Source organism: Plasmodium gonderi (genome assembly GCF_002157705.1).
Source record: "Plasmodium gonderi DNA, contig: Chr12, whole genome shotgun sequence".
Classification (NCBI taxonomy): Eukaryota; Apicomplexa; class Aconoidasida; order Haemosporida; family Plasmodiidae; genus Plasmodium; species Plasmodium gonderi.
In genome coordinates, this window is record NW_021628937.1 from 1,629,868 (window position 1) to 1,656,962 (window position 27,095).

Here is a 27,095-nt window from a genome sequence, read left to right on the forward strand (position 1 = left end):
ACAAAGTTGCATGCAATCATGCACTGGGTAAAAAAAAAAAAAAAAAAAAAAAGGGGTGGAAGTTGAAATTAAAAAGGTGGAAATAAAAGAGCATCGAAATTGAAAAGGGTGTAAAATTTAAAAACGTCCAAATTGAAAAGGGTGTAAAATTTAAAAACGTCCAAATTGAAAAGGGTGTAAAATTTAAAAACGTCCAAATTGAAAAGGGTGTAAAATTTAAAAACGTCCAAATTGAAAAGGGTGTAAAATTTAAAAACGTCCAAATTGAAAAGGGTGTAAAATTTAAAAACGTCCAAATTGAAAAGGGTGTAAAATTTAAAAACGTCCAAATTAAAAAGCCTCGGAATTAATAAGAGACTGAAAAATGCTGCACAAATATTTGGAACAATTCGGGAGAAAGCCCAAGTGCTTCTTTTTTATATTTCCCTCTTTCTTGTCGTGGTTATAAATGTTTGCACTTTTTTCCAAAAAAAAATGTACAGATTTTATGTACAACATTTGGCCTTATATGCGTAGCTCTAATTGCGCATTTTCTGAAAAAACTTATTAAAAAAAAAAAAATATCCCTGTTATTATCATATTACATTTATTTTGGAATTATTTTCCACACAAAAAATGTTCCTTAATTTTCTTGACATTATCAACCTGTATGCAAGTTCGTTTTTGTATAGTTTTATAAAAATACGATTGCGTACATCCCCCCCTCCGAGACAAGTTTATGTTATGTTCATGTTTCGTGCTGATGTTGGTGCAGACATGCCAAAGTGGACATGCCAAAGTGGACATGCCAAAGCGGACATGCCAAAGCGGACATGCCAAAGTGGACATGCCAAAGCGGACATGCCAAAGCGGACATGCCAAAGCGGACATGCCAAAGCGGACACGCCAAAGCGGACACGCCAAAGCGGACATGCCAAAGCGGACATGCCAAAGCGGACATGCCAAAGCGGACACGCCAAAGCGGACATGCCAGTGTACACGCTCATGCACATAGGATATACGCGCGCATGTATGGGGCTCCATGTCTACCTTTCTGCAGACGCAAACAAAGAGTAACAATTCATCAGCCCCTCCACAATCCCACCAAATGCTGAGCTGAAAATTTTCACCAACCTATGGAAGGATTCCCATAAGAAGAAGATTATTCATCCCTTACACTTTTCTAAGCGTCATAAAAAAAGTTAAAATGTTTTTCTGAGAATATCTAGTATGCATTTTAATCAATCCATGTTATAACCAATTGAATGCTCATTTGTTGTTTCATTTTTTTTTTTTTTTTTTTTTTTTTTTTTTTTTTTTTCATATGATCAATATTCACTCCTTCTGAGGTAGTAAATTCAGTTTAGGCAATTTTATCACATGGCCCTTTTTCTTATTACTACTTCGGATGCTTATATAACTTTTCTTACTATCAGATATGTAATTTACAACTATCTGTTCCTCCTGTGTTTTTATAAAATCTTTACTTTCCAAGTCATCTTCCATATTGTTTAAATGGTTTTCTACAGCAGAGTTATTACTGCATGATGGTTCTACGAAGCTACTACTTAAAGCTCCATCATTTTTTTTTTGATAATCCCCATGTCCTCTTTTTCTTGCATTCACTATATTGCTTGATTCGTATGTGCATTCCGAATTATTCGTTTCCATCTTACTCAATTTTGTCCTTTCTTTTTTCTCCTTCTCGTCATCGTCAGCGTTCGCGTTCTCCTTCTCCTCTTCCTTCCGCTCCTTTTTCTTCTGCTTCTTCTTCTTTTTCTTCCTCTCTTTCTCATCCTCTTTCCAGCTTATCACGTCACCCTGGAATTCTTTGCTCCTATCTGTCTGTATTTCCTCGAGGTGCTCATCTTCTTCGTTCTGTTTATCGTTTGCCTCTTTTTTTTTTTTTTTTTTTTTATCACGTTTCTCCTTTTCCTTCACTTCCTCATCTCTCTCCTGTGCTGCGTCATTAGGGTCACTAATCCTCTCCTGCATCTTATTCTTTTCCTTTTCTTTTTCTCTCCATTTCTCCATCTTCTCCGTCTTCTTCTTTTTCTCCGTTTCACTTTCGATCTGCTCCTTCAACTGAAAAAATTCCCCCTCAGAAAAGTCAAAGCTTGATGATGCATTATCACCAACCCTTTCTTTTGGAATTTCCTTTTTTTTTTTTTTTTTTTTTTTTCTTCCAGCCATGTTCAGACAATTTTCCATTGAATTATTCCTTGATTTGTTTTTTCCCTCGCATTCACATGTCTCATGGTTCACATAAGGAGATGTCTTTTCATGTACCTGCTGTTCACTCCTTGGTACTGCTTTTAAAATAGCAGATGCATTTAAAAAAGTAAGAATGTGTTTTGGTTATATAATATTCACAGGAAGGGGGAAGGCAAAAATGAATGCAATATATACGTGTATTTATATATGAACATGTGCATGTGCCTTTTATGTATGTACATATATATTCGTAAATATTTTTTTACCGGACGCCACAGGTCGATCCAAACTAAATCGAGTAGGTGTCTTCAAATCGGATGCTCTTTTTAACTTCAAATTGTAAACCACTTGCTGTATGCTGTTTCGTTGATGAGGGAGTGATCCTTTGACATTTCTTTCTGCATCAGGGGAATGTGATTTTGGCAGTGTCTGAGAATTTACAACATTATCACTACCTTTTCTCTCGCGGGGGGGAAAAAAAAAAAAAAAAAAAAAAAATGAAATTAGATAAGGTGGAATGAGATGAGGTGGAATGAGATGAGGTGAAATGAACTGAGGTGAAATGAACTGAGGTGAAATGAGCTCAGGTAAAATGAACTCTGTAACGAGGGAGAGGAATTACTAGATAAATCGACGTGGTGAAAAAATTAATGAGTAATAAAAGTTGGAATATGGACATGAATCGCACGAATATAGATGATGTAAAAATACCCAGTGAAAAATAGCTAAAAAATTTTGTTATGATATCCAAGTAGTCTTCTTTCTTCTCTTCGTCTGGTTTCTGTTCCATTTGTAGCAACGAAAAGAGAAGGGAAACAGACAAAAAGGCATGCAAAATAGGTACTCATGAAAAATACATTTGTGCTCTTGTTGTATAGCTGCCGTTGATATTGATGAAGATGGGAAAAAATAAAAACTCGTCCTTTTGTCTGCTCCTCTCTATGTCATATATTAAATTTATGTAATAACACACATATGTAACACATGGGAAAAGAAGAAGGGGAAGGGAAATGCCCTTTTTGATATAGCAAAATTTAATGAATTCTTATTCCGTAGCATTTCCGTTCATGTAAAACGCACATAACTGGTTTATATATATATATATATAAAGGACATTACACGCATCCTGATATTCTTCTGTTTATGAACCTTACACTAACATACACATATAACTAAGCATGTCTCGGCTTGTGGGAAGGAAGGGTTTTTTTCTTCTTATACTTACACATACGAAGAAAAAAAAATAAATAAAATAAAAGTAAAAATAAAAGTAAAAATAAAAGTTAACGTAAAAGAGAAAAAGGTACTTTCCCCTTCAGATAAATATAAATTTGATGTGTCTTATGATCAACGGATGCACATCCCTATGAAGGTTAACCTGCACCTGCAATGTTTTTTTTTTTTTTTTTTTTTTTTATTCTGTTCTGTTCCCCCAAATGAGAACACTGAAAGTTTATTATGTTGTCTACAGCTTCCTTACAACACAATGTGAATATTCACTAAAAATTTTGAGAATTTTCAAAGAAAAAGAAAAAAAGAAAATGTTTCAGGTTTGTAAAGTACAGAAAAAAATTTACTTCGTTTTTAATTTTTTAAATCCTCTTAAAATGTAAACATTTTTGTTTTTGCATCTTTTTTAAACGAATAAATATGTTTTGCACTTTTTCAGCTTTGTGTCTTTTTTAAAAAAAAAAATATAAAAACAAAGATTTAAAGAAATAGAGCAGAAAAGAAACAAAAGAAGAAGTGTAGGGGAACAATTTAAAAATAAGTTTGTCTTGAATATTTAAAAATGGAACTCAAAACGAAGTGTACAAGTGGAGGAACAAGGAAAAAAAAAAAAAAAAAAAAAAAAAAAAAACTTTCAAAGTGACAGAGTAATTAGGTAGGAAAGGCAAAAAAAGAAAAAAAAATAGGTGTTGCAAGAGGGGTTTAAATTAAAGTTAGTATATTATATTTGAAAAAAGGAATTTCTCCTTTTCTTATTTGTCCATTCTTTTCCAGTTTGTATTTTTTTTTTTTTTTTTTTTTTTTTTCAAGTAAGATATTACATCCCGTAATGCTTTTGTCCACATATGTGTAACATTGTGTGATGTTTCTGAGAAAATGAGAATTGTCATGATGAATGTAGAAAATATGATGAACCTTTTTTGTAGCCCTCTTTTTTATGAAGGTACTGAGGATATTCAATTGTAAGGAATGGATCTCTAGGAATTTTCTATATCTCTTTCCTTCAACAAAAATCCTTTTATATATATAAAAATAGGTAATGCGAAGCTGGGAATTCCCTTTAATTTTGCCAAATTTTTTAACTCCCCACCACCACCTATCCAAACATAGACATTCCTTACCTTTCCCTATAAGCAATGCTTATTATGTCAAATTGGTAATCTACTGAACTCTTCATAAATGCTGCTGTTTTTTTTTTTTTTTTTTTTTTTTTTTCTTAGCATTTCTTTTTTTATCGAAAAAGTGAATTTTATATGTCTCCCACCTTCTTGAGGTATATGAATGGAAATGTAACAGAGGAGAACCATGGGGGATCACTTTTTCCTTCTTATTTTATTTCTCCTTCCTCTTTTTATAAACTTATTTCCCTATGTGATGATCATTAAACACATTGAACAATGTTCATATCATGTATCTTTGTTACTAAATTTATGTGGGTATTTTTCTCATATGCCATTTTTTTTTTTTTTTTTTTTTTTTTTTCATGTTACTCCTTCGCACCCTATAAATGTATGGTACAGACTATCTGATGCGTTTGTAAATTAAAATTTGGGAATTCTTATTTTATTTTATTTTTTTTAAAATAAAATGTGTTCATAAGCGAACTGTTAAGGTGATATATGCAGAGGGTTTGGGAAAAAAAAAATTAACACTTGAAGAAATATATTCGTGAATGTTTAACATGTGAATCTTTGTGGTAATAAGACGAAGGGGAGGTAAGGGAAAAAAAAAAAAAGTTCAAACGAAGTGAAATGAAATAAAATATCGTGTAGTAAAATATGGTAAAATAAAATAATATAAAAAGTAATGAATTGGAAAAAAAAAAAAATCTCTATGGAAACGTAGGATCGAGTAAACTGGGAAAATAAAGAAAGCAAGTACAGGAAAAAAGCCTAAAATTAAAATAAAATACATGTGTTTATGTATCAATGAGTAACTTATTTCTTAATGTGTATAATAATAAACATATCTCTTTTTTTCTTTTTTTTTTTTTTTTTTTATTTTTACCTAGCTTGTGAAACGATATAAAAGAGTAATTGCATATATTACTGAGGTGAAAATTGGCGAGAGATAAGGGCCTATTTTTTTTTTTTTTTTTTTTTTTTTTTCTTCTCTCTCCTGATAACATTTTTGAGCACTCTTTATTAGCTTATCAATTTATGGCTGTATCAATTGATCACATAATTAGTTTGTTTTCCCCATTTGCTAATATATATATATATATATATATAAATATGCATATATGCATATCGAATATGATACATATACATGTACCAGATATCCGATCAAATGGGTCCTGCTTAGTGAAAATTTGTGTTATTCGTACGTTTTCATATACACACAATTGCCTATTTACTACTTACACATTAATTAGAGAACTTCTACCTACCTACCTACACACACACACACACACATAGGGCTAACAGTATTCTCCGAAATATAGAAAAAAAAATAAAAAATCCACCATTTGCTGTAGATTTAGTATACCTTACCGCTTCTTCTTCATTTTTAATTTATTATTATTTTAATATTATTTGTTTCTTTTTTTTTGGTTTTTTTCTCCTACCTCTTCGATCCTTCTTATTTTACTATTTTTTTTAACGCTTCATTAATTTGTGTACAACGTTAAGATTGTGACAATGTTCGATTTGTATACTATCTGAAAAAAAAAAAAAAAAAAAAAAAAATACATAATAATTTATCCCCATTTTTTCATTCTTTTTACGTTTTTTTATTTTTTTTTTTTTTTTTCTGTCCACTTTTTTTTTGAATTTTTACACACATGACGACTGAACTATGGTGAAATATGACGATATTACACACACTCTTCTTATAGATAAAATAAAAATACAGTATGACTCTAACAGTCAATGGAACAAGTTTTTTAAATATAGTTTGAGAAACCCGCACTCGTTTATCTACCCTGACAGAACTCATTTTGGTAGTTGTAATGCAATGAACATTACATGTATATATATATATATATATATATATATATATATATATATATATATATATATATATATATATATATTTTTCCAATTCTCTTCCCCTTTTTCCACGCGTTACATCCTATTTATTTGTCTATCGCCATGTATTTCTCCATATTTTTTTGTTCTTAAGTCAATGTTTGAGAAGTGTTATCACCACAGATGTGCATGCCTTATGACCATGGCAGTAGAGATCCTCACACATACAAACACGTTCTACCTTCACACACATGCTACCTTTTCACACCCATGAACATCCTAAACATTGAAATTTGATCAAATCATATCACATCCCGTCCTGCCCCATCTCGTCCTATCACATCCCTTTTTTTTTTTTTTTCCTTATTTCTTAGTTCAAAATGCGGATTTCGACTATTTTAATAGTACCTTCCAGTCAAAGGGATATAAACTTAAAAATGTGGACACGGTGAATGAAGATTACAAAGAGGTGATATATAACCCTAAGTCTCTCTTTTACCATTTTTGTCATTTTTTTTTTTTTTTTTTTTTTTTTATATCATGCCCTACTTTGTCTGTCGTCTGTTTTACACGTGATATGTTTTTGTTTAAGTAGAGAGTTGCACCAATATGGGGAAAAATAAAACTTAGGAAAAAAAAAATTACGACACTTCTTTTATTTCTACGAGATTTGCATTTTCTGCAAGTGTTCATTCAAACTAGATATATTATATGAACGAATGGAGATGCCATCCTTCACATTATCATGAAGGTCTTTCAAATGCAGCAAATGTTGTAAATGCCGGAGGAGAAAAACTGAAAATGTAGAAAATTCTCATCCGTCCATCATATATCCCACAAAAATCAGCTTAAAGTAACGCACACAATATATGAGTCGAATCGTGTATCCACCTCTTCTTCTTTTTGTTGTTGCAGGAAAATGGAAAAGAAAGATATCTGCTTGAGGTGGAAAAGTATGATGAGAAAAACTTGAACCAAGATGAAGAGACAGTAAACAGAAAAATCGTATATTTGTTAAAAGAATGCATGTACTACTTTATGAGCTTTAATGAAAAAGATGGACAAATACTAGATGATAAATCATCAAAACATAGAAATAAAAAAGATATTAAAGAGAGCAGTGAATATGAACTTTTCAAAAGCTTAAATGATTGCATTGTGCAACTGCACGATTCCAAAATTAAAAAACATCAAGCACTTATTATGACAAATGAATTTTGTGGTCTTTTTACCCCTACCCATGTCAAATTAACGAAATATTCAGATGGATTTTTAAGTTTTTTAAAAGAAAATAACATTAAATATTTAGACTTATTTTATGAAGAAATCAAAAATAATGAAATTTACAAAAAGAAAAAAGAGCATTATGATTTCTTGAAAAATTCTTCCTTCGTCCCATTAACAAAAGGAGAAATCTCTTTAGCGAATAAAAACAAAAAATCTCTAAAAACTGTCTCCACTGCTGCAACTGCCCCGATGAATTCCCATAGGATTACCACGACACTTACTATGAAGGGAACCAACACTAAGCAGAAGAATGTCAAAGAGAGTTGTTCGCAAGAGGAAAAGTCGACACGCACAAATGATGTTGACAATATTCCATCAGGTGCAATACTAGTAAAAAAGGATTCACCATGTACAAAAAGGGGCCACAATAATTATGAAAATGTTGATAATTGTACTAATGAAAATGATGATAATAGTAATAATAAAAATGGTAATATTAGTAATAATAAAAATGATGATAATAGTAATAATAAAAATGGTAATATTAGTAATAATGATAATGCCTCTAACGAGGATGCTTCTACTAATGGTGGCAATGATCATCTAAAGGAGGATGGGGGGAAAAGGGTAAAGAAAAGAAAAATAGATGAGTGTTCAGAAAATGAAGGACATAGTACGAGTCTTAAAATGGACTCACTGATGAAGGTTGGCAGTGACGGGACAGGTAATAATACCTGCACAGAGTATGGGGAGGGAAAGAAAAACAGCAATAGGATGAAGAACGGTGAAGTGGAAAAGTGGACTGTGAAGAAACGTCGAAGCAGCAATGAGTCTAATCAAAAGAGGAAGAAAAAAAAAAAAAAGAGGAATGAAGGAGAAGAAGATGAAAAAGAAAGAGATGGGAAGAAGATAAAAATGAAAAAGAAAAAGAAAAAAGTGAACGATAATAAGAGTGCAAAAGAAAAGTACGTAGAAGTGGACAAGGAAGAAGAGCAACTACAATTGATCCTTTATGAAAATGAAGATATTTGCAATTATTTGAACATAAAAAGTGAAGAGAGAGAATTGAAGAAAACAGATTATTATACTAACAATTATGTAGGAAATAAAAAAGAAAATATGATTACAAAAAATGCCAAAATTTTCCACATGTTGAATAAAAGGGTTGCCTCGGAAGAATATATATACAACGAAATAAAAGGAGATTTTATGAAAGAAATAAATTTGCCAAATAATTATAACTATGATGTAAATGCAATAGAAATATGTAAAATGGATGTTAAGAATTTTTATCGATGTGTAATAAAACATATAAACAAAAAAAAAGAAAAAATGAAAATTTACTACATAATTAGTAACTTTTTATTTTTTTTTTCAAAAATGTATAAAAATATGATAAATTTTGATGACAATGTACATAAAGATATAAATCGAAATTTTGATTACAAAAGTTTAATTATACAAGGAAATATGTTACCTCACAATTTTTTTCTACTATTGAAAGCATTACATTTAATGAGTGTATATGATATTATTAAAAATTTTTACGTCTCTGTTGAATATGATGAAAGAAAAAATAAATGTTTGCATTTTTTAAACATAACAGAGAATAAATTTTATGAAAATTTTAAAAAATTCGAAAAAAACATAAAGTCTAATTTTTCATATGTTCATAAGTTCTTACACAATATGATTCCAATACATAAATTCTTAATAGCAAAGGGAAAATTATATAAAAATTCAGAAAATACCACTTTTTCCTTTAAGAACGAAGATCTTTTGCAGTTAACTTATAACAATTCAATGTATGATAATAGAGGTGGTTACGCAGGCGGAGCTTTGGTACTTTATGAAGAGAAGAATGATAATGAGACTAATACAACTAATGTGGGAAATCATTTCGATCAGAAAAATTTCAATAGAGATGATAATTATAACAATATTGGCAACAGCAGTTTGAATAATCCATACACATCATCTTTTCTCTATTTCATATACGACTCAAGGAGTATGCATAATAAAGCACTGGATTCTAATTTGAAGAAAGTGTATAAAATAATTGAAGAAAAAGAAATGCACAAAATTCTAAACGAATTGGCAGACCTGAATGATAACTTTACGAAAAATTTACTGAAAGAGTATAGACTTCTATTCCTTGTAGAATCCTATGAAAAAAATAACCTCTTCCAAAATGTTCTATTTAATTCGCTCTTGTATGACACCTATATTTCTCTAATTTTTATTTATTATGTAAATAATTACGTGCACAAATATGAACCCTTCACGCACAACCCGCTTTTCAAACCATCCTATTTCTACATGCTCGTGAACCAAATCAAGAAAAAAAAAAGGGACGCAGAAATGAAAACCCAAAAATGTAAAGACCACCAGCATACTGTGGATAAAATGTGCAACAATTTTTTTAAAAGTTCCCTGAACAGTATTCTCAATTCGACGCTCACCAAAGGGGAGGAACTAGCAGAAGCGGAAGAAGCGGTAGAAGTGGTAAAAGCGGTAGAAGTGGAAGAAGCGGTAGAAGTGGAAGAAGTGGAAGAAGTGGAAGAAGCGGTAGAAGCGGTAGAAGCGGTAGAAGCGGTAGAAGCGGTAGAAGCGGTAGAAGCGGTAGAAGCGGTAGAAGTGACAGTGGTAAGCACTACGAAAGGAAAGAAATGGCAAGGGAGAAAGGAACCAGATGAGCACAGGGAGGAAGAAAATTCCCCCCACAGTGATTATCCGGAACAAAATAACATAATTATAAACGAAAAAGTGATAAGGAAAAGGGAACCGAATGACGTAATCACTTGTATATTTGTTTTTATCAACTTTAATCATAACAACCCTAGTGAAGAAGAAAAAAAAGTGCGCGAATTAATTCTACACGTTTTGAAAAATAAAGAAGTAGAAAATTCAAACGAACAAATCAAGTATGTATTCAAATATAGAAATAATATCAATGATGCAACAACATTAAGCGAAATACAAGTGCGAAAGTTTGATTTTTCCAAAATATTTATATTCGGAATTGTATTAAATAATGATATATCCAACACGAACTTGCAAGAGGAGATACATCACCTGTACAATTTGAACACTACCCTACACAACAAATACCATTTACGTAACTTTCAAATCGAGACCAGAATTTTTACATTTTATTGGATATATGAAGTTCATGTGTACGGATCCATATTCCTCAAGAGTAAAGAATCCATTCACATGATCACGCAGGTTGAAGGGTGCTATCGATTACCTTACTCTGTTGAGGTTCGTACAGGATGAATCCTGTCTAATGATGAGGCAGTGGTACATGTCTTGTTCTTCCATTTGTGTAGCGGATGCACATGCCCGGAGCATAACCCGCTTTATATCCCGATTCATACGTCGCTACATTTGTCCATTTTTTTTTTTTTTTTTTTTTTTTTTTTTCCTTTCTTGTAGTGGAAAAGCCACTACCTATGGGGATATTATTTATACATAATTCAAGACAACATTGATAGTAAATATTCAGAAGAAAAAATTTGGAAATTACGACAAGAGGAGGGAGTGAATGTACGTCTATGCAGTGAAGAGTTTGACGTTAAAATTGTCGAAGAGGATATAAAGGAAGTTCTTAGTATTCACAACTTAGAATTAAATGATTTAAAATACATGAACAAAACCATATTTATGAACATAATTTTTTTAATTGAAAATGGACATTTAACATACTTTAATTTTCTGAATACCGACAATATTCAGATAAATCAAAGAAACAATTATATATTTATAAAAATTTTTAAATCCAAAGTGACATTCCCTTCCTTTAGTTTTATCACTCCTCTATTGAATGACTCTTGGCTTACTGACGTTCTCCACAAGCAAAGGCTCCTTCCATTTGCAGATTACTTTTACAAGTTCTGAAGGGACATTCTGATATGCTGGAGAAACAGGGAGGGGAGTTGATATATATATATATATATATATATATATATATATATATATATCCTCATCACAACATACGTCTCTGTGTAGACGTATACTTGGAGGCATATACCTCCCAAACTGTATGTCAAATGGCGAAATTTTCTGACACCACCACCCTCTTTTTCTCAAAGCAGACGCAATGCGTATTCGTCTTTTCCGCTGAGACATTTCTCTATTTATTTCTATTTTATCTCACAATAAACCCTGTCAATTTTACGTATTTTTAAAAATTCAAAAACGGTGTTTGATCTACATGCGTCTTTTACATTCCTAATTTTTTTTTTTTTTTTTTTTTTCTGTCTCCTTACATTTCCCATATGCGTTCCTCATACAAACCTTTAAAGTCCACACGTTCGCATAGCTACATATATGAAAATAGCTACATGTGTATACATAGCTACATATATGCACGTACGCGATTTCCATCTATGCAAAGGTTTTATCTCTTATTCTATTTCACTTTTTTTATTTTTTTACGTGAACACATAAAAAAAAAAAAAAAAAGCAAGAAATTTAAAAGTTATTTTAAGTTTTTTTTTAAAAAGACACATTTATGAGGCAAAAATATTCAGTCTTACTTCTCTTCGGTGTGATATGCACGAAGGAAAAGAAAGCAACAAAAAAAAAAAAAAAAAAAAAAAGCACACGAACATGCACACAAAAACATGCATACACACACGAACATTCCCACACGCATGTGTATCATAGGTTGGCTTTTTCCAGTTTCCTCGCATAAGAAACAAGTACGACGCTTTTTCCACGTTTGTGATTTTTAAAAACCGGTAGTCCTTTTGTTACGGCCGTGATGTGGGGGTTTACTTATTTAGATTCTCTGTAGGAAGACGGGGTGGTGATGATGGTTGAATATATAAAAAATGTATTAATATGGGCACTTGTTCATATAAAAAATGGATAAACATATAGATGAGTACATCTAAGAAACTCGATCATGCAGACAAGCGTGCACACATGACGGACAGGTGTGAGAAAAGTTCCCCATATGATGTAGAAACTAACAGAAAAATGCATTCGTAATATACTTTTTTTTAATGGAATTGAAATACCAATGCTATTTTTTCGTTTTACGGAATAATTGGAAGGTATCACATGACTCTTTGAATCACTTTTACTCTTGAAAGATATAGAACTTGAGCCCTTGCTGTTGCTTTTATGCATAAAATTTGTTTTTTCATTTTTATTGGCAAAAGATGTATTTGAGTAGTTTCTACAAATCTGAGGATTTTTTAAAATTGTATTTGGAGACAAATTCATCAGAACATCATTCTGTTTATCCTTTTTTGAAGCAACCTCAAAAGATGAACTCATACTCCTTTCATAAAGATAACTTTTTTTTTTATCAAAATCAGGTCGTGTCTTGTCATTATTAACAAATTTCCCACTCCTATTCACCTTGTTCAGTTCTTTATTTACAGCACTGCTAAACACATTACTCCCATTCCTACCAGTGCCCAAGTTGTCTATATTTTTCTTTTGAGAAAATACAGATGCACTCTTAACACTATGGGACTCACTCACGTCTCTCTGATTCTCGTACTTATTTATCAAATATTTTACGTTTGTTTTGCTTCTCGAAAAAGTTCTCATACCATCACCACTCTGTGATACTACAGAAGCTTTGGAATAATTTGGTTTTCCACCTCTTGTCATATTTGAACCCATGTAGTCTGACACCTTATATTTCTCATCATTTGATTGCCCTCTTTTAAGAACACAGTGGGGTTTGTCTTCTCTAATACTTTTATATTCTTCTCCATGTGATATATATGTTTTATGAGTTGTGTGTGAAGGAATGTTGCTTCGCAAGATGCTTCCTCCTCTTCCCCCTCCTCCCATCAGCGGAAGTTCTGAATTTACCTTTTGCTTGTTTTCTTCATTAGCTAAGAGATTGCTGTGTTTCCTCACATTTGCACTGTTCCCAATTTTGTAATCATTTTGAGTTTTACAAATTCGATTCGGTTCTGTTATCTCACTCGTTCGTCCATATGGAATGTCTATCATTCCTAGGGCCTCGACATTACCATGTCTCGTCTGTGTGTTCCAATCCTTGAGGTATCTAGTTCCCTCCCTCCCTTTACCATCTAAGAGATTTCTTTTGTTTTTATCATCCTTTTGATATGTGCTAATTCGATATTGGCATGTCTTCCCCTGTGTGTTGTCTTCCTCTTCCTGCTCATGAATTTTCTTATCTTTAATGATGCTGTTATTGGGTTCCTCAATGTTAGCATTATTTATGTCTTTCTCTGATCTGTACTTACTCGGATCCGAATAAAAGTGGTTATACTTATTTCGGTTTTTCTCTTCTTTCTCTTCTATATCTGTGCTTAGTTGTGCCTGATTTTCCTTTGGATCCTTTTTTTCTAATGTATCAGAAGAAAATGTCATACATTTGGATGTGTTTAATGGGTTCTGTCTCTCCCTATACCTAGCACTACTCTCTTCGTGCTTCCGTTGTTCAGTTTGATATGCCATCATAGAATCCTTAATTAATCTGTCAGATTTATCATACTGACTATTACATATGCCATTTTTAATGTCATTTCCATAAAATCCGTATTCTCCTCTCTCAGGCATACCTTCATATGAATCTTTTTGAACCGAACCATATTTGAATCTCATTTCATTCATGTCGATATTTTCGACAGTTTCATTTCGTAGATATATACTACGACTGATGAATGTTACATCTGAGCTATCTTTTTCTTTTCCTTTTTCTTGCATTTCCATTTTAATACTCTTCCTATCTGAATCGAAATGATTGTAACAGTTTCTTTTGTTTTCACTTTCCTCGCATTTCTCTAGATTCCATTCGTCCTTCCTTTCTTCTTTCTTGCATTTTTCATTCTCTATCTTTTTTGAATCCTCCTTTTGATCGTTAAAATTTCTCGAATTATTCATCAAATTAGATGCTCTTTTATCAATCCCCTGAATCCCTAGATCTCCCCCACCCTCGATTGCATTCGCTTCACTTTGCCTAACCAAGTCATTGTTCATTGGTGCATTGTCCAAATCTGCATTGGAGATGTGATTACTTCCATCTTGTGTAGAATCCTGCACCCCTCTTCTCGTGATGCATGTCGAAGCATCCATCTCGGCCATTGCATATGAACTAATTGGGAATTTGCTCGAATCGGAATTTTGGTTATTCGGTTCCATTTTGTGCTCCTTGTCATTGTGCTTGTCATTGTGCTTGTCATTGTGCTTGTCATTGTGCTTGTCACTGTATTTGTCCTTGTGATTGTCCTTGTGATTGTCACTGTGCTTGTCATTGTGATTGCCACTGTGATTGCCATTCTGCTTGTCACTGTGATTGCCATTCCCATTCTCCTTAACAGCACGCGCTTGCACCTCTCCTCCTTTCACTGAATCGTTCGGTATTCTGTACATCATGCAGAGGAAATCATAATCTGATACGCTGTCTATATTCTGCAGATCATCTAGAGCCTGTGTGTTCTCTAACTGGTTGATATACTTTAAAATTGCAGCTTTCAGGTGTTCATATTTGCTCGTGCTAAAAGGTACTTCGTTAATATTCATCATTTTTAAGGATTCCAGAAAGTCACTCTTCTTTTGTATTACGTCAAGGATTGATAAATCAAAATTGTTGTAGATAATTTCTGAATCGAAATTAGCATATTGACTAAATACATTTTTGTAAGAATGAAAAATGGATTCTTCTGATTTTTTTAAATGTTCATATTCATTTTGAAAATTTTCAAATGAAAAGTTTATTTTGTAAAAATCTTCAGGTGTGTTTACATTAATAGTATGGACACAATCTCGTAAATCTTTGTTTAATAACATTTCTATTTTTTTAAAATAAAAATGTAAGTTCTCATTGTAACTTTTTTTAATTTCATGATTTATATACGCAAGTAAAATTAATGGATTATTTTTCTTAATTCCATAAAATATCAATTGAATAAAAAATAAATACTTATTCATGAAATCTAATCTGTTTGCATGTATCCTTTTTCTTTCTTCTATTATGTATGTATCCTCCGTAAGTGTATTATTCCTCGACCCATCGAAAGCTGTTTCGAGTTCTTTACCACATTTTTGCACATTCTCTGGTTTCTCATTATTACTTTCTGTTCTCACATTATTACTTTCTGTTCTTGCATTATTACTTTCTGTTCTTGCATTATTAATTTCTGTTCTCACATTATTACTTTCTGTTTTCGTATTATTACTTTCTGCTCTCAGATTAATACTTTCTGCTCTCAGATTAATACTTTCTGCTCTCAGATTAATACTTTCTGTTCTCACATTATTACTTTCTGCTCTCATATTATTACTTTCTGCTCTCATATTATTACTTTCTGCTCTCATATTATTACTTTCTGCTCTCAGATTATTACTTTCCGTTCTCATATTATTACTTTCCGTTCTCGTTGTATTGCTTAATCTGAAATTGTTGCTTCCCCGGAGTAATGTTTTGCTGGATCGAATAACATTGCTATGTCTGACCGAATTGTTCATTCTAACAGACTTATTCATCTGGATGGGCATACTAGTCCTACTCGGATTGTTCATCTTTGATATGTTATTTTTTTTAATATGCATTGTTTCACCAATTTCCACATCATTATGTTTACTTATGATTCCACTCGTTAACATTTCATTATTCCCTATTACACTATTACTTGCTATGGAATCGTTATTTCCAATAATGTGGTTATTACCACTTGGGTTTAATGCTCTCAGATTTTCATAATAGATAGAACGACAATCGAAAACAGAATGATCTGAGGTTTCATCATCAGCAGGAATTCCTCCCACATCGTCCCTTCCATAAATCATTTCTTCATTGATTCTTTCATTATTGCACAACTTCTTGGTGTAAAAAGAGCATGTGCTGAAAGTTGTCTGTTCTGGAACTAACACTCCAGTGTTATTATTCTGATGAATGTGTATCTTTCTTTTCCTATTTCGATTACTCTGTATTTTATGTAAATAAATATCATATCTATTCAAATTCAAAAATAGAATGTGAAGTATTTTATACACAAAGTGGTTTTCCTTTCGATCTTCTTCCAATATTTTATTCATAATTTTTTTATAAATTTTATTCAAAATTTTGACGTACGTGTTTATGTAAATATAAAATTCGTTCGTATCTTTTAAATCATCTAATAATATATTTTTATTTTTCATTATATCGAATCCTAAATTTAGAGACACATTACATACATATTCCAGAAGTTTCGAATGGCTAGTCAGAAATTCTCGTCCAAGTAAATTATTTAATATACTTGTTACAAGGCTTCTAGCAATGGGTCCATTTTTAAAAAGATAAATATACTTATTCGTGTGTATAACTTTGGTATATATACTTAAACATACAATTGTATTTATGAAAAAGAAAGAAAAATGATTAAAGGATAATCTAGCAATACAACTTTTTTTCTTCATCAAAATGTCTACTAATAGAACTGTACTCAGGATGGCATTAAAATGAATATACGATGCATTTAAATCCTTGTCAAATGTTTTCTGAAATAAGAATCTTAATGCATAGTTGGCTCCTTTAATCAGGGTAATAAATAAATTAAAATTCTTAAAAATATAATTTCCACTTTCTCTTAATATGAAATTTCCGTTTTTGCTTTTCTTCCCCACTTGTACAATATTGTCCACGATTACTTTGCATACCTGTTGACGACACGAAGGGGATGAACAAATGAAGCCACAAAAAAAGGAGAAAAAAAAGGGAGGGAAAAATAAGAGAAAAAAAAAAAAAAAAGACGCATAAAACTGTAAAGACCTCAACGGAGTTGACATATAAAAAAATGAATAAAGAATCACTATCACACCCAAGAGTGGTTATATATATAATAACACTCTCATTTCTTAACCCACCTTTGAAATTATCTCTACATCATTGGAATAGAGGAACGATGCCAAATAAACAAATCGAAAATACACCAGTGAATTTTCATAACTATTTGATCCTTCTACCTTTTCATTATTCTTCGATTCCAAAATGTGAAAAATTTCTTTATTCCTTGAATAGTTATTCCCTTCAATTGCAAAATTTAAATTATTCGAGATACTCATATATGATATTTGATCATTTATATATCCTTCATCTGCCTTATCCATTTCTATTTCTTCAATTTTTTTTTTTATTTCCGTTGCTTCTTCAACACTTTTCCTAAATTCGTTCACGTGTCCTGGGGATGGAGAGAAAAAAGAGCAATGTACACAAAATGGAAAAAAAAAAAAAAAAAAAAAAAAAAAAAGGATTCATACAAGGCAAGTTCATTGAAAGAAAATTCCATAACAGGACATATTCTACGAACTTCCATATTCTCATTCGAAAAATCTAGTGATAAAATATGCATAAAGTCCACAATTCTAACTTACCTTCTACTTCTTTCCTTATGGAGTTTCTTTGATTTGCATTATGTTTCAAGTAGTTCATCAATTCATGATTTTCGTCATCTTTTGGATTCCCTAAAAAATATACGTGCAGTGTATTGATAGGACATGGTGGACAACAGTACAAGCAGATGGCACCAAATGGAGAAAAAAAAAAAAAAAAAAAAAAAAAAAAATAATCAACGAAGAATATAAATCGGGTAAACGCACAATATCAGCAGCGTAAAAATACATTAAGTGTGCACAAGGAAAACGGTAAATTTGTATAAAATCATGAGACCAAGATAGATGCACATTCAAAATGGAAAAGCTTAAAAATAGTTGGACAATTTAAACTCAGAAAAAAAAAAAAAGAAAAAAAAAAAAAAAAAAAAAGAGAAGCTCTTGATAGATGTAATAAGCGAGATGTTTAAAATTCATGCAGACATGAAGTTAATGTACAAGTAGAAGATTGATGCATATAAATATGAAAAAAAGTTCAAAATGAGAGAAGAAAAATCAAGTTAAGATTCTTCATCATGAAAAAAGGAAAAAAAAAGAGAAGAAATTAGTGTATATACATACATATATATATATATATATATATATATATATATATATATACATGCATGTATGCATAAAGTTTTGGATAAATAAGTGCATAACGTGCTGTTAAGACACGTGTAGGGGCGTAGGAGGTACTAAGCTATGAAAACTCTTTTTCTGGCCGTTGATTTGCCAGGCTGCATATGGGTATGATGTGGGAATCTATTCAAGGTCTATGTACTCTCCTTTTTTTTTTTTTTTTTTTTTTTTTTTCTTATTTTGTATCCACTGCTGTACTGCATTATTCTTTTTATTATCATGTTTATGCAATGCATAGTAAAGGTAATCACTATTATGTATGAACATATTCATATGTGTGTCTCTCCATATGTATATTTTACATATACATTTTTTTAATTTTATTTTTATACCTTCAGAATTATCGCTTTGATAGGAGCTGTTATTTTCGTCGTCTAAAAAATGTTTCAAAAAAAAAAAAAAAAAAAAAAAAATGGGTGGGAAACTTCGAAACAAATAATATGAAATAAGCATGTCGTATACAAATTAGGTGACCCAATGGATACACTTTCCATAGAGAAATAACAACTTCTGTGAGGATTCTGTAAAATTACTATGCGGATAATTGTTTCGTCACGAGTCGCTGAATTGTCACTCTATAGCAACCTCCACCCAAGGATGAATTGACACCATTTTATGAGTTCTCTTTTTTGTTCAATTTACCTTCCATGTCCTTAAAGGAAAAATTATAATCCTTACAATTATCAATAAATTCATCAACTTTTCTTTTTAAGTATCCAGAAATGTCGTCATTGTCTATGCACCTGAAAAATGTGGAAGAAATTCCAAATGGAACAATTCGGTATTGTTAGAAGTGGAAAGATAGGGAAAAGCAAAAACAGGAAAACACATTAACGAATGTTCAGGAGAAATAGGAAAAAAAAAAAAAAAAAGAAAAAAAAAAAAGAACGTTAGAAATTGTCTACTTCCAAATATATATACATGTGAATGAAAAAATGTGTGAACGTATTTGTACTTATAGAAGTTTGGGGAGAAGGACTGAATATTTGCAAATATCTTCAAACAGTACATTGTCACGTTTTTATTTTTGCTGTGAATTGTAAAAACTTGCAAAATTTTCAACACGTCCTTTTCAATGTTCAGACATTTCTCCTTGTACAAAATGATTAGCTTCAAAATTATGTCCAGGGAGTCGCATATTCGTCTAATAGGGATAAAAAAAAAAAAAAAAAAAAAAAAGTAAAAGTAAAAAATGAATATGTACAGTACTTACCATGTGCAAATTTTATTACATAATAGGAAATTGACAAATGTAAAGGCCAATTTTATATGCATTACAAACTGTGCATACGGTTAAATTACTCTTTTAGTTTGACTTACTTCTGATTACACGATGAAAGATTTTTTATGAGTAGAGAAAAATATAACTTGTGATCCGAAATGTAGCATAGGCAGAGAAGTATTTCCTTCAATTTTTCTAAGATATATATATATATGGTAATGGTGCATGTGGTGGATACATTTCAATACACATGTGATCGCGGGGATATAATGTTGACAAAAAAAAAAAGAAGCACACCTTTTGTCAGAGTTTTACATAGATAAACCATAGTGCATACAAAGACGTGTACATATGTAACACATGTGAGAGGAGGAGGAGGAGGAGGAGAAGGAGAAAAAAAAAAAAAAAAAAAAAAAAAAAAAAAAAACTCACTTCTTATCTCCGAGGATGTTGTCCCACCGTTCATTCTATCCCAAATGAAATTGACTAAAATGAGCAACTCCTGTTCATTCAGATAAACATAATTATCTTCAATTGTTTTCAAAATGATTCTCAATAAATTTATGCATGCACATAAAAGTTCATTATTGTTTTGATGTCCATTCAGGGTGAAGAAGATCCATTTCAGTAACAAGTCCAGGAAGCCCGATTTGGAGAAAAACGTCGACTGGTTTAGACTGTTACTTAGGTAGTCCTTAAAAAAGAGAATACTCCTGCGGTAGGCAAGGTAGGGAAAGGGGGGAAGGGGAAAACCAAGAATTGATGAAATCGCAAAACGGTGCACTTTCACAATGGTGCACTTCCAAACAGATTTGCAAAACACGCATTCCACTTAGCATAACTGACCAGCACTTTCACCTTACCTATTAACCATATTCACATTTTCGCTAAACATGTGCTGCACGAGCTCCTGACTGCTAAAAGCTTTGAATTCCTTCATGAGATAGTTCAAGTGAAGCTGGTCAAAATGTTTCTCCCATTTGAAATTATCAACCTTTATTTTATGGTTCGGAGGAAAATCAATCTTGAGAACCTTGTTCTTACTAATGAAAGTGAGTTTCTTAATGCTTCTTGATTTGGACATGGCTGGTGTAGTGGCACTGAGGTTACACTCGTTGTTTGAAATTCTCTTAAGTTGTGAATTATGTGACATAAAAATTTTATAGAAAGAAAATTCCTCTTTAGCTACTTTCATCTGATTTAATATATCTTGGAGACACTCTTTTTTATGAAGAGATAATTTTTCAAAAATTTCAAAAAATATGTTTCCTTTATATTTTGCATAGATATGATCTAATACTATACTAGCTTTTTCTCTAACTTGTTCATTATCATCAAAAAAGAAATCCAGATAAAACTTTAGAACTTTCTTTTTTATTACATTTTCGTTTAGTAGAAGTATATGATTCGTATTGATGTTGTTGATAAGCATTTGAATTTTGTTTCTCTTGGATGTTCCTTTCCCATGCCCTATTGAATGATTACCAATGTGCCCATGGATATTCCCTTCATCTCTCATATTACTTAGCTTCTCATTCAATATGAACCCGTTTATATGTCCAATGTATTTAGAAATACCCATATTCTTACACATGCAAGTGAGAAGTTTATCGATTTGTTCACCTGTAATGTCCACATCTCCAATCATCCTAAGAATACAATCTAGTATCGTATCAGCATATATATGAGTATTGTCTCTTAGGGAAAACATAAGGACGTATAATAATTCTACACATTTGTTCTTATTCAAACTATAAATCTTATGTAACGTATTTTTATTAATCAAAACTTCTAATTTATCTGGGTTTATGTAATATTTTCCTACCTTTTCAATCACACTAATAATTTTTGTAATATTTGTTGCTGAATGATTATTTTCATTCATAATTTGATTTACGTATTGTTTAATTATGTTACTTATGTTGACCATTTTCTCCTCTTCTTCTTCTTCTTCTTCTCCGTAGTCATCTTCATGTTTGTCTTTTTCTTCTCCTTCTACTTCTTCCTCTTCTTCAACATGGTCTCCTTGCCGTTTACTATACATTATCATGGATTTCTTTTCCTCTGTTTCTCCTCCTCTTCCATGTGTCAAAAAATTATCTCTATTCTCATAATTCTTACTTTCAACTATTTTTGTACTCTTATAATTCAGATACGTGTTCGTATAATCAATTTCAACTGTATTCTTATATCCCACTGATGAAGACTCCACTGAAATTCCATATTCCTGATTGTTATCACCACATCTAAGGTGCTCCAGCTTGGTTCCATCTGCACCATCTGGATTGTAACTTCGAAACGGTCTTCCATCTCTCCCCCTATTAGCCTGGTCAGGTAGAGACTCACTGTGTTGGCCACTCATTTGGCCACCCATTTGGCCACCCATCTGACCACTCATTTGGCCACTCATTTGGCCACCCATCTGGCCACTCATTTGGCCACCCATCTGGCCACTCATTTGGCCACCCATCTGACCACTCATTTGGCCACCCACCTGACTGTTGCTTCTGCCATTGCTGCTGCTGCCCCGTGGGTCCTCGTCGCATCTTTGTGCCGATGGAATTGGGGGACCCCCGGCTTTCTTTTCCCGTTCATTTGCACCGATACTGCCAGACATGGACTTGATATTGTCTGCTGCACGGATGAAAGTGTTGGAGCATTGAAATCCTTGCCTATGCACAAATCGTTCGACATCATCCTTAGATTTAACTGATTGACGAATGTTTTCAGATATCCCTTCCAAATGGGATAAGACATACTTATCTCCAAAATTCTTGCTTAGTAATTGCAGCAAAAGAATAGAAGAATTTTTCAAATTCGTATTTTTCGAATCGACAAATTTTTTTAGAAAATAAATGAGATTTTTTATATTAACACTAGGATTTCCACCGGTAGCAAAACCAGAAGAACGGGTATTTCCTCCATTTGGTATCTTAGATAAAAATAATTTCTGCAGAATTTTTATACATTCTTCACATTTCTTTGCATTCTTGGCATCATTATTTTTGATTACAATATCAATGATTATATTGTTATCAAAATAATGAAAACATTTTTGAAGGAAATTATTGCAAACAATGGTATCCTTTTTATCTTTCGTCTTCTCAATATAGAGAGGGATCAGTATGTTCATAATTTTAACAAAGTGTGGATTATTTCCTCGATGAATATTGAAATGATACATATGGTCTACAAATTGGTTGAAGAAATCAAAAATGGCATTATTCAATTGGTTATATTTCCCCTTAAAATCATAGCAGTTTTTTTTTATTAAATTTATAAAATGTTCTAGGTTAATTTTCGTCAAATTAATTTCTGAGCTTATCCATTTTGTTAATTCTTGTATTCCTTCGATTTTTGTGCTATGGCTATTCGATTTCAAATTAGATAAGATGTTTCTTGGCAGCACGGATTCTATATTATCAGGACATGCAATCAGATTTCTCCCCATTTTGCTACTTCCACCCCCATTGTTGTTCACGTCATTTGAATTACTCATCTCATCACAAGGTGCATCATCATCATCATCCTGGTTATTACTCCTACTTTTGTTGTTCATATTACCGCTTACATTTGCATTCTCAGTGGAAGTATTTCCAAGGGATTTCCCTTTTGATCCAACAACCCCAGAACAGTGGGCCATTATAGACCTCTTCTTATTAGAAGGTAGAGAGTTGAAAAATGCTGTATGTACACTTTCTCCATAATTAGTCACTATTAAGGAGTAAATTTTACAGGCCATATTCTTAATGTTTGCGACAGTGTCGTTTAACAAATGTTTCGTAATGTCAATAATAGATACGATATTCTTCCGATCAATGTAATCAAAAATTTTTAATAAAAAATCCAGAGTTACCATTCTGGTGTTATTATTTTTGTCTTTCAAATTTTTAGACAAATCGTCAATGAAGATGTCAATATTGTACACACTAATTGCTTTTGTTAAACATTCTATGCATGCGTTCGATACCTGCTTATTTGAATCCTTTAATTTTGCACATAAAATAAATGTAAACGTTTTTACAGTTGTATAAATATCCTTTTCAAATTTTTCTATTAATATGTGTAATAATTTTAGAGTGGACACAACCACAGGTAGTGCTGATTCGTTTTTAAACAATTTGTTAATTATGTTCAAAATGGTACTAATATAAGGAGTCTTTTTAATTACATGTTTGGATTTTATTCTATCATATAGAAGATTTATAGCTTCTACTTTGATTTTCCATGGCAGTAAATTTTCATTACTTAACGAATTGTTACTATTATTATTATTATTGTTACTTTTAGCACTGTTATTGTCAATACAACCTTCCAATACTCTTATTTCCCATTGTTTTGTACATATTTCTTTAAAAACATCCGTTTCTTCAATCAAGTTAGTTGCATCTTCGAGGAAAGAGTTATTATTTAAGTAATCGTTGTCTCCTCCATTGATTCCATTTCCCTGGTTTGTATTTCTGTATCGATTCAGAAGATAATTTCTAACAGGTACATTTTCTCCATTTATTCCTTTTTGAGTTTCCTCCTTTTGTAATTCCTTAGTTATGTAATTTTTCTGTTGATTATTTAATTCGTTCAAAATACTATTTTGGAAATCTACATTTTTCACTTGACTAAGCATTTCAATGTATAGAAGATAAAAATTCGTCTTCACACTTTTGTCTATCATGTCTTTAAATTTGAAACAAAACTTATTTAATGTTTTCACACATATGATACTAGCACGAAAGGTACTCAACAATTTATAAAGTAACAATAATATGGATGAAATAACTTTTATCTTTATACCTTTAATATTTGATACAGATTTATTTGCCTTCAAATATATTCCATTCATGTGTTCACACAAAGCTGTTAATATATTTATAGTGATTTTATCATTAGAACAGTATTCAATTAACTTTCTTACTATGTTGAAACCATTATCAAACGATTTTGTATTGGTTAATATTTTTTCGATTAATACCTTTTCTATTTTTGTAAAAATAGAAAATAATTTATTTTTATTTTCATTAACAAAGGAATTAATTAATTCTTCTTCACTTTCATATTCATCTTTAAAATTGTGAAAATAAATTTCTTTCAACACACTAATATATTCATCAGTCATTTCTGCTGCTTTTATTTGACATATTAAATTATTATCTCCTAAATATTTTAATACATTTTCTTCCTCCTTAAAAATAGTATTAACTATTTCCATTTTCTCATTTATATTCTCTTCGCCTGTGAAGCATTTTATAACTTCGCTATAACCATGCATTCTATATTTTACTATGTTGCTGTTTACTCTTACTATTAAATCTATCTTTGATAAATCTCCTGTGTCTTCTTCTCCATCAACAGTTCTTTTGCTAATCTGATCGTTAGTACTAGTATTAGTAGTAGTAATAGTAGTATTATTATTAGTTCTTGTAGAAGTGGTAGCACTACTACTACTACCGTTGTTGTGGTTCTTATTTTCTCGCTTATCATATATCTGATCTGTGTTATTTCTTTCTTCAGACACATTTGCTTTTAACTTATTATTCCCCTTTTTTTCCACCACACCTCCTCCTAATGCACCTTTTGCCAATTCTCTTTGAAGTAATTGTTCAAAAATGTCCCCACTATTATGTTCACTCTCTTCTGCATTAAAGTGTCTATTTAGTGCATCCTCATCAGTACCCTTTTCTTCTCTGCCTGAGAAGCGATTCGTACTTCCTTGGCCATTGTTACTAATCTCATCATCACCAGCATTCCTATTTTTTATTGTATTCTTTCCTTTCTCCTCATCCGCTACATTCCCTATATCTCCTCTCAACGGACCCGTGCGTCCATGCACGACACTCTTACCTATTCGTAGGAGTTTTCTGTTTTCCATCAGATGTTCATGGTACCTCTTTTCCAGTTTTTCCTTTGAGAGAATGGATTGTCGTGCGTGCGTGTGTGTGATTCTTCCGATTGGGAAAATTATGTAAAGTCCAGAGGAGAAATTAGCATCAAAGCTTGCGTGTCAAATAACCAATGCACGTGTGGCACGGTTGGAAGAACGAGAAGGGTATGAAAAATAATAAGAAAATTATGTCCTTTGGCAGAACTGAATTGAAATCCACACAAGAACACGAAGGATAGTGTTTTATTCTTTGGGAAAGTGTACTTATTCAAAACGTGTGGAAGATAGAAAAATATGTATATGCGAATATAGACACACACACAGCCACTCACTTCTTCGTAAAAGTGGACAAAGAAAAAAAAAAAAAAAAAAAAAAAAAAAAAGGTTAAAACGAATGTGTTATACAAAAAAAACGGCAAAAAAAACTTAGAAAGGGTAAAAAAATGGTTTAAAAAAAAAAAAAAAAAAAAAAAAAAAATACGAAAAAATGGAGAAAAATTGTCAGAAGATGATAAAAAGAAGGACATGCTTTCTTTCATACCCAGTGTGCATGCTTTAATTCATGCCAAATGATTAATTTTTAAGCACACTAATCGTGATGCAGAAAGACAGTAATGAAAAAAAAAAAAAAAATAAATACACAAATAAATACACGGATAAATAAATTTGTTCACCCTTGTATAAGTGCATGCGTGCACGCATCTATTCAATAAAATAAATAAAGGTTGCTTTAACATAAAAAAAAAAAAAAAAAAAAAGAGGAAAAATGGGGAAAAAGCGTGGGAAGAAAAATAGGGGAAAAAACATGGGAAGAAAAATAGGGGAAAAAACATGGGAAGAAAAATAGGGGAAAAAACATGGGAAGAAAAATAGGGGAAAAAACATGGGAAGAAAAATAGGGGAAAAAACATAAGAGAAAATTAGAGGAAAATAACATTTTCCATAAATTTAAAAAAACCTACTTTATTGTGGAACGGCTGTCAATTCCCTGTTTTGAATATTTTGCCTCATTTGCACTCGAGCATCCTTTTTTACTTGCGTGATTTTGTGCGAGAAGGGGATCTCGCGGAAAACAATACTCACGAACATTAAACTTTTCATAGGAAAATGGGCGAATAAGATGCATACATACACGAATGAAGCGAATAAGGTATCTCATAAATTAATGAAAAGGACAGAGTTACCTTATAAATAAATGAAGGGAATTAATTTTCATTTAAAACATTAATGGTATGTACGGAACAAACATTGCATATACACTAAGTGTGGGGGAAATTATATGAAAAAGCATACGCTACAGAAACAAGTAAATATATATCCATATTGGTATATATACGTGGCATGTTCATACAAATTTCCGATACTTTTGCATATTTCATAAACGACA

The 27,095-nt window shown here is 31.6% G+C and overlaps 3 protein-coding genes across 3 annotated transcripts; 1 reads left to right on the plus strand and 2 right to left on the minus strand.

The window, feature by feature from the left end:
* Window positions 1–1,314: 1,314 nt before the first annotated feature.
* On the minus strand, window positions 1,315–2,983 carry PGO_123370 (hypothetical protein; the record flags this gene model as incomplete). The annotated part of the gene is made up of 3 exons (XM_028689127.1): window positions 1,315–2,288; window positions 2,460–2,648; window positions 2,905–2,983. 3 exons carry the CDS (start codon window positions 2,981–2,983, stop codon window positions 1,315–1,317), a joined length of 1,242 nt encoding a protein of 413 aa, XP_028544928.1.
* A 3,236-nt stretch (window positions 2,984–6,219) lies between these two features.
* Window positions 6,220–11,519, plus strand: PGO_123380 (hypothetical protein, conserved; the record flags this gene model as incomplete). Its single annotated transcript, XM_028689128.1, has 4 exons — window positions 6,220–6,364; window positions 6,767–6,861; window positions 7,308–10,883; window positions 11,058–11,519. 4 exons carry the CDS (start codon window positions 6,220–6,222, stop codon window positions 11,517–11,519), a joined length of 4,278 nt encoding a protein of 1,425 aa, XP_028544929.1.
* An 882-nt stretch (window positions 11,520–12,401) lies between these two features.
* Window positions 12,402–25,696, minus strand: PGO_123390 (hypothetical protein, conserved; the record flags this gene model as incomplete). Its single annotated transcript, XM_028689129.1, has 10 exons — window positions 12,402–12,412; window positions 12,623–17,255; window positions 17,463–17,776; window positions 17,970–18,059; window positions 18,941–18,982; window positions 19,251–19,351; window positions 19,564–19,752; window positions 19,929–20,025; window positions 20,263–20,543; window positions 20,694–25,696. 10 exons carry the CDS (start codon window positions 25,694–25,696, stop codon window positions 12,402–12,404), a joined length of 10,761 nt encoding a protein of 3,586 aa, XP_028544930.1.
* Window positions 25,697–27,095: the final 1,399 nt, after the last annotated feature.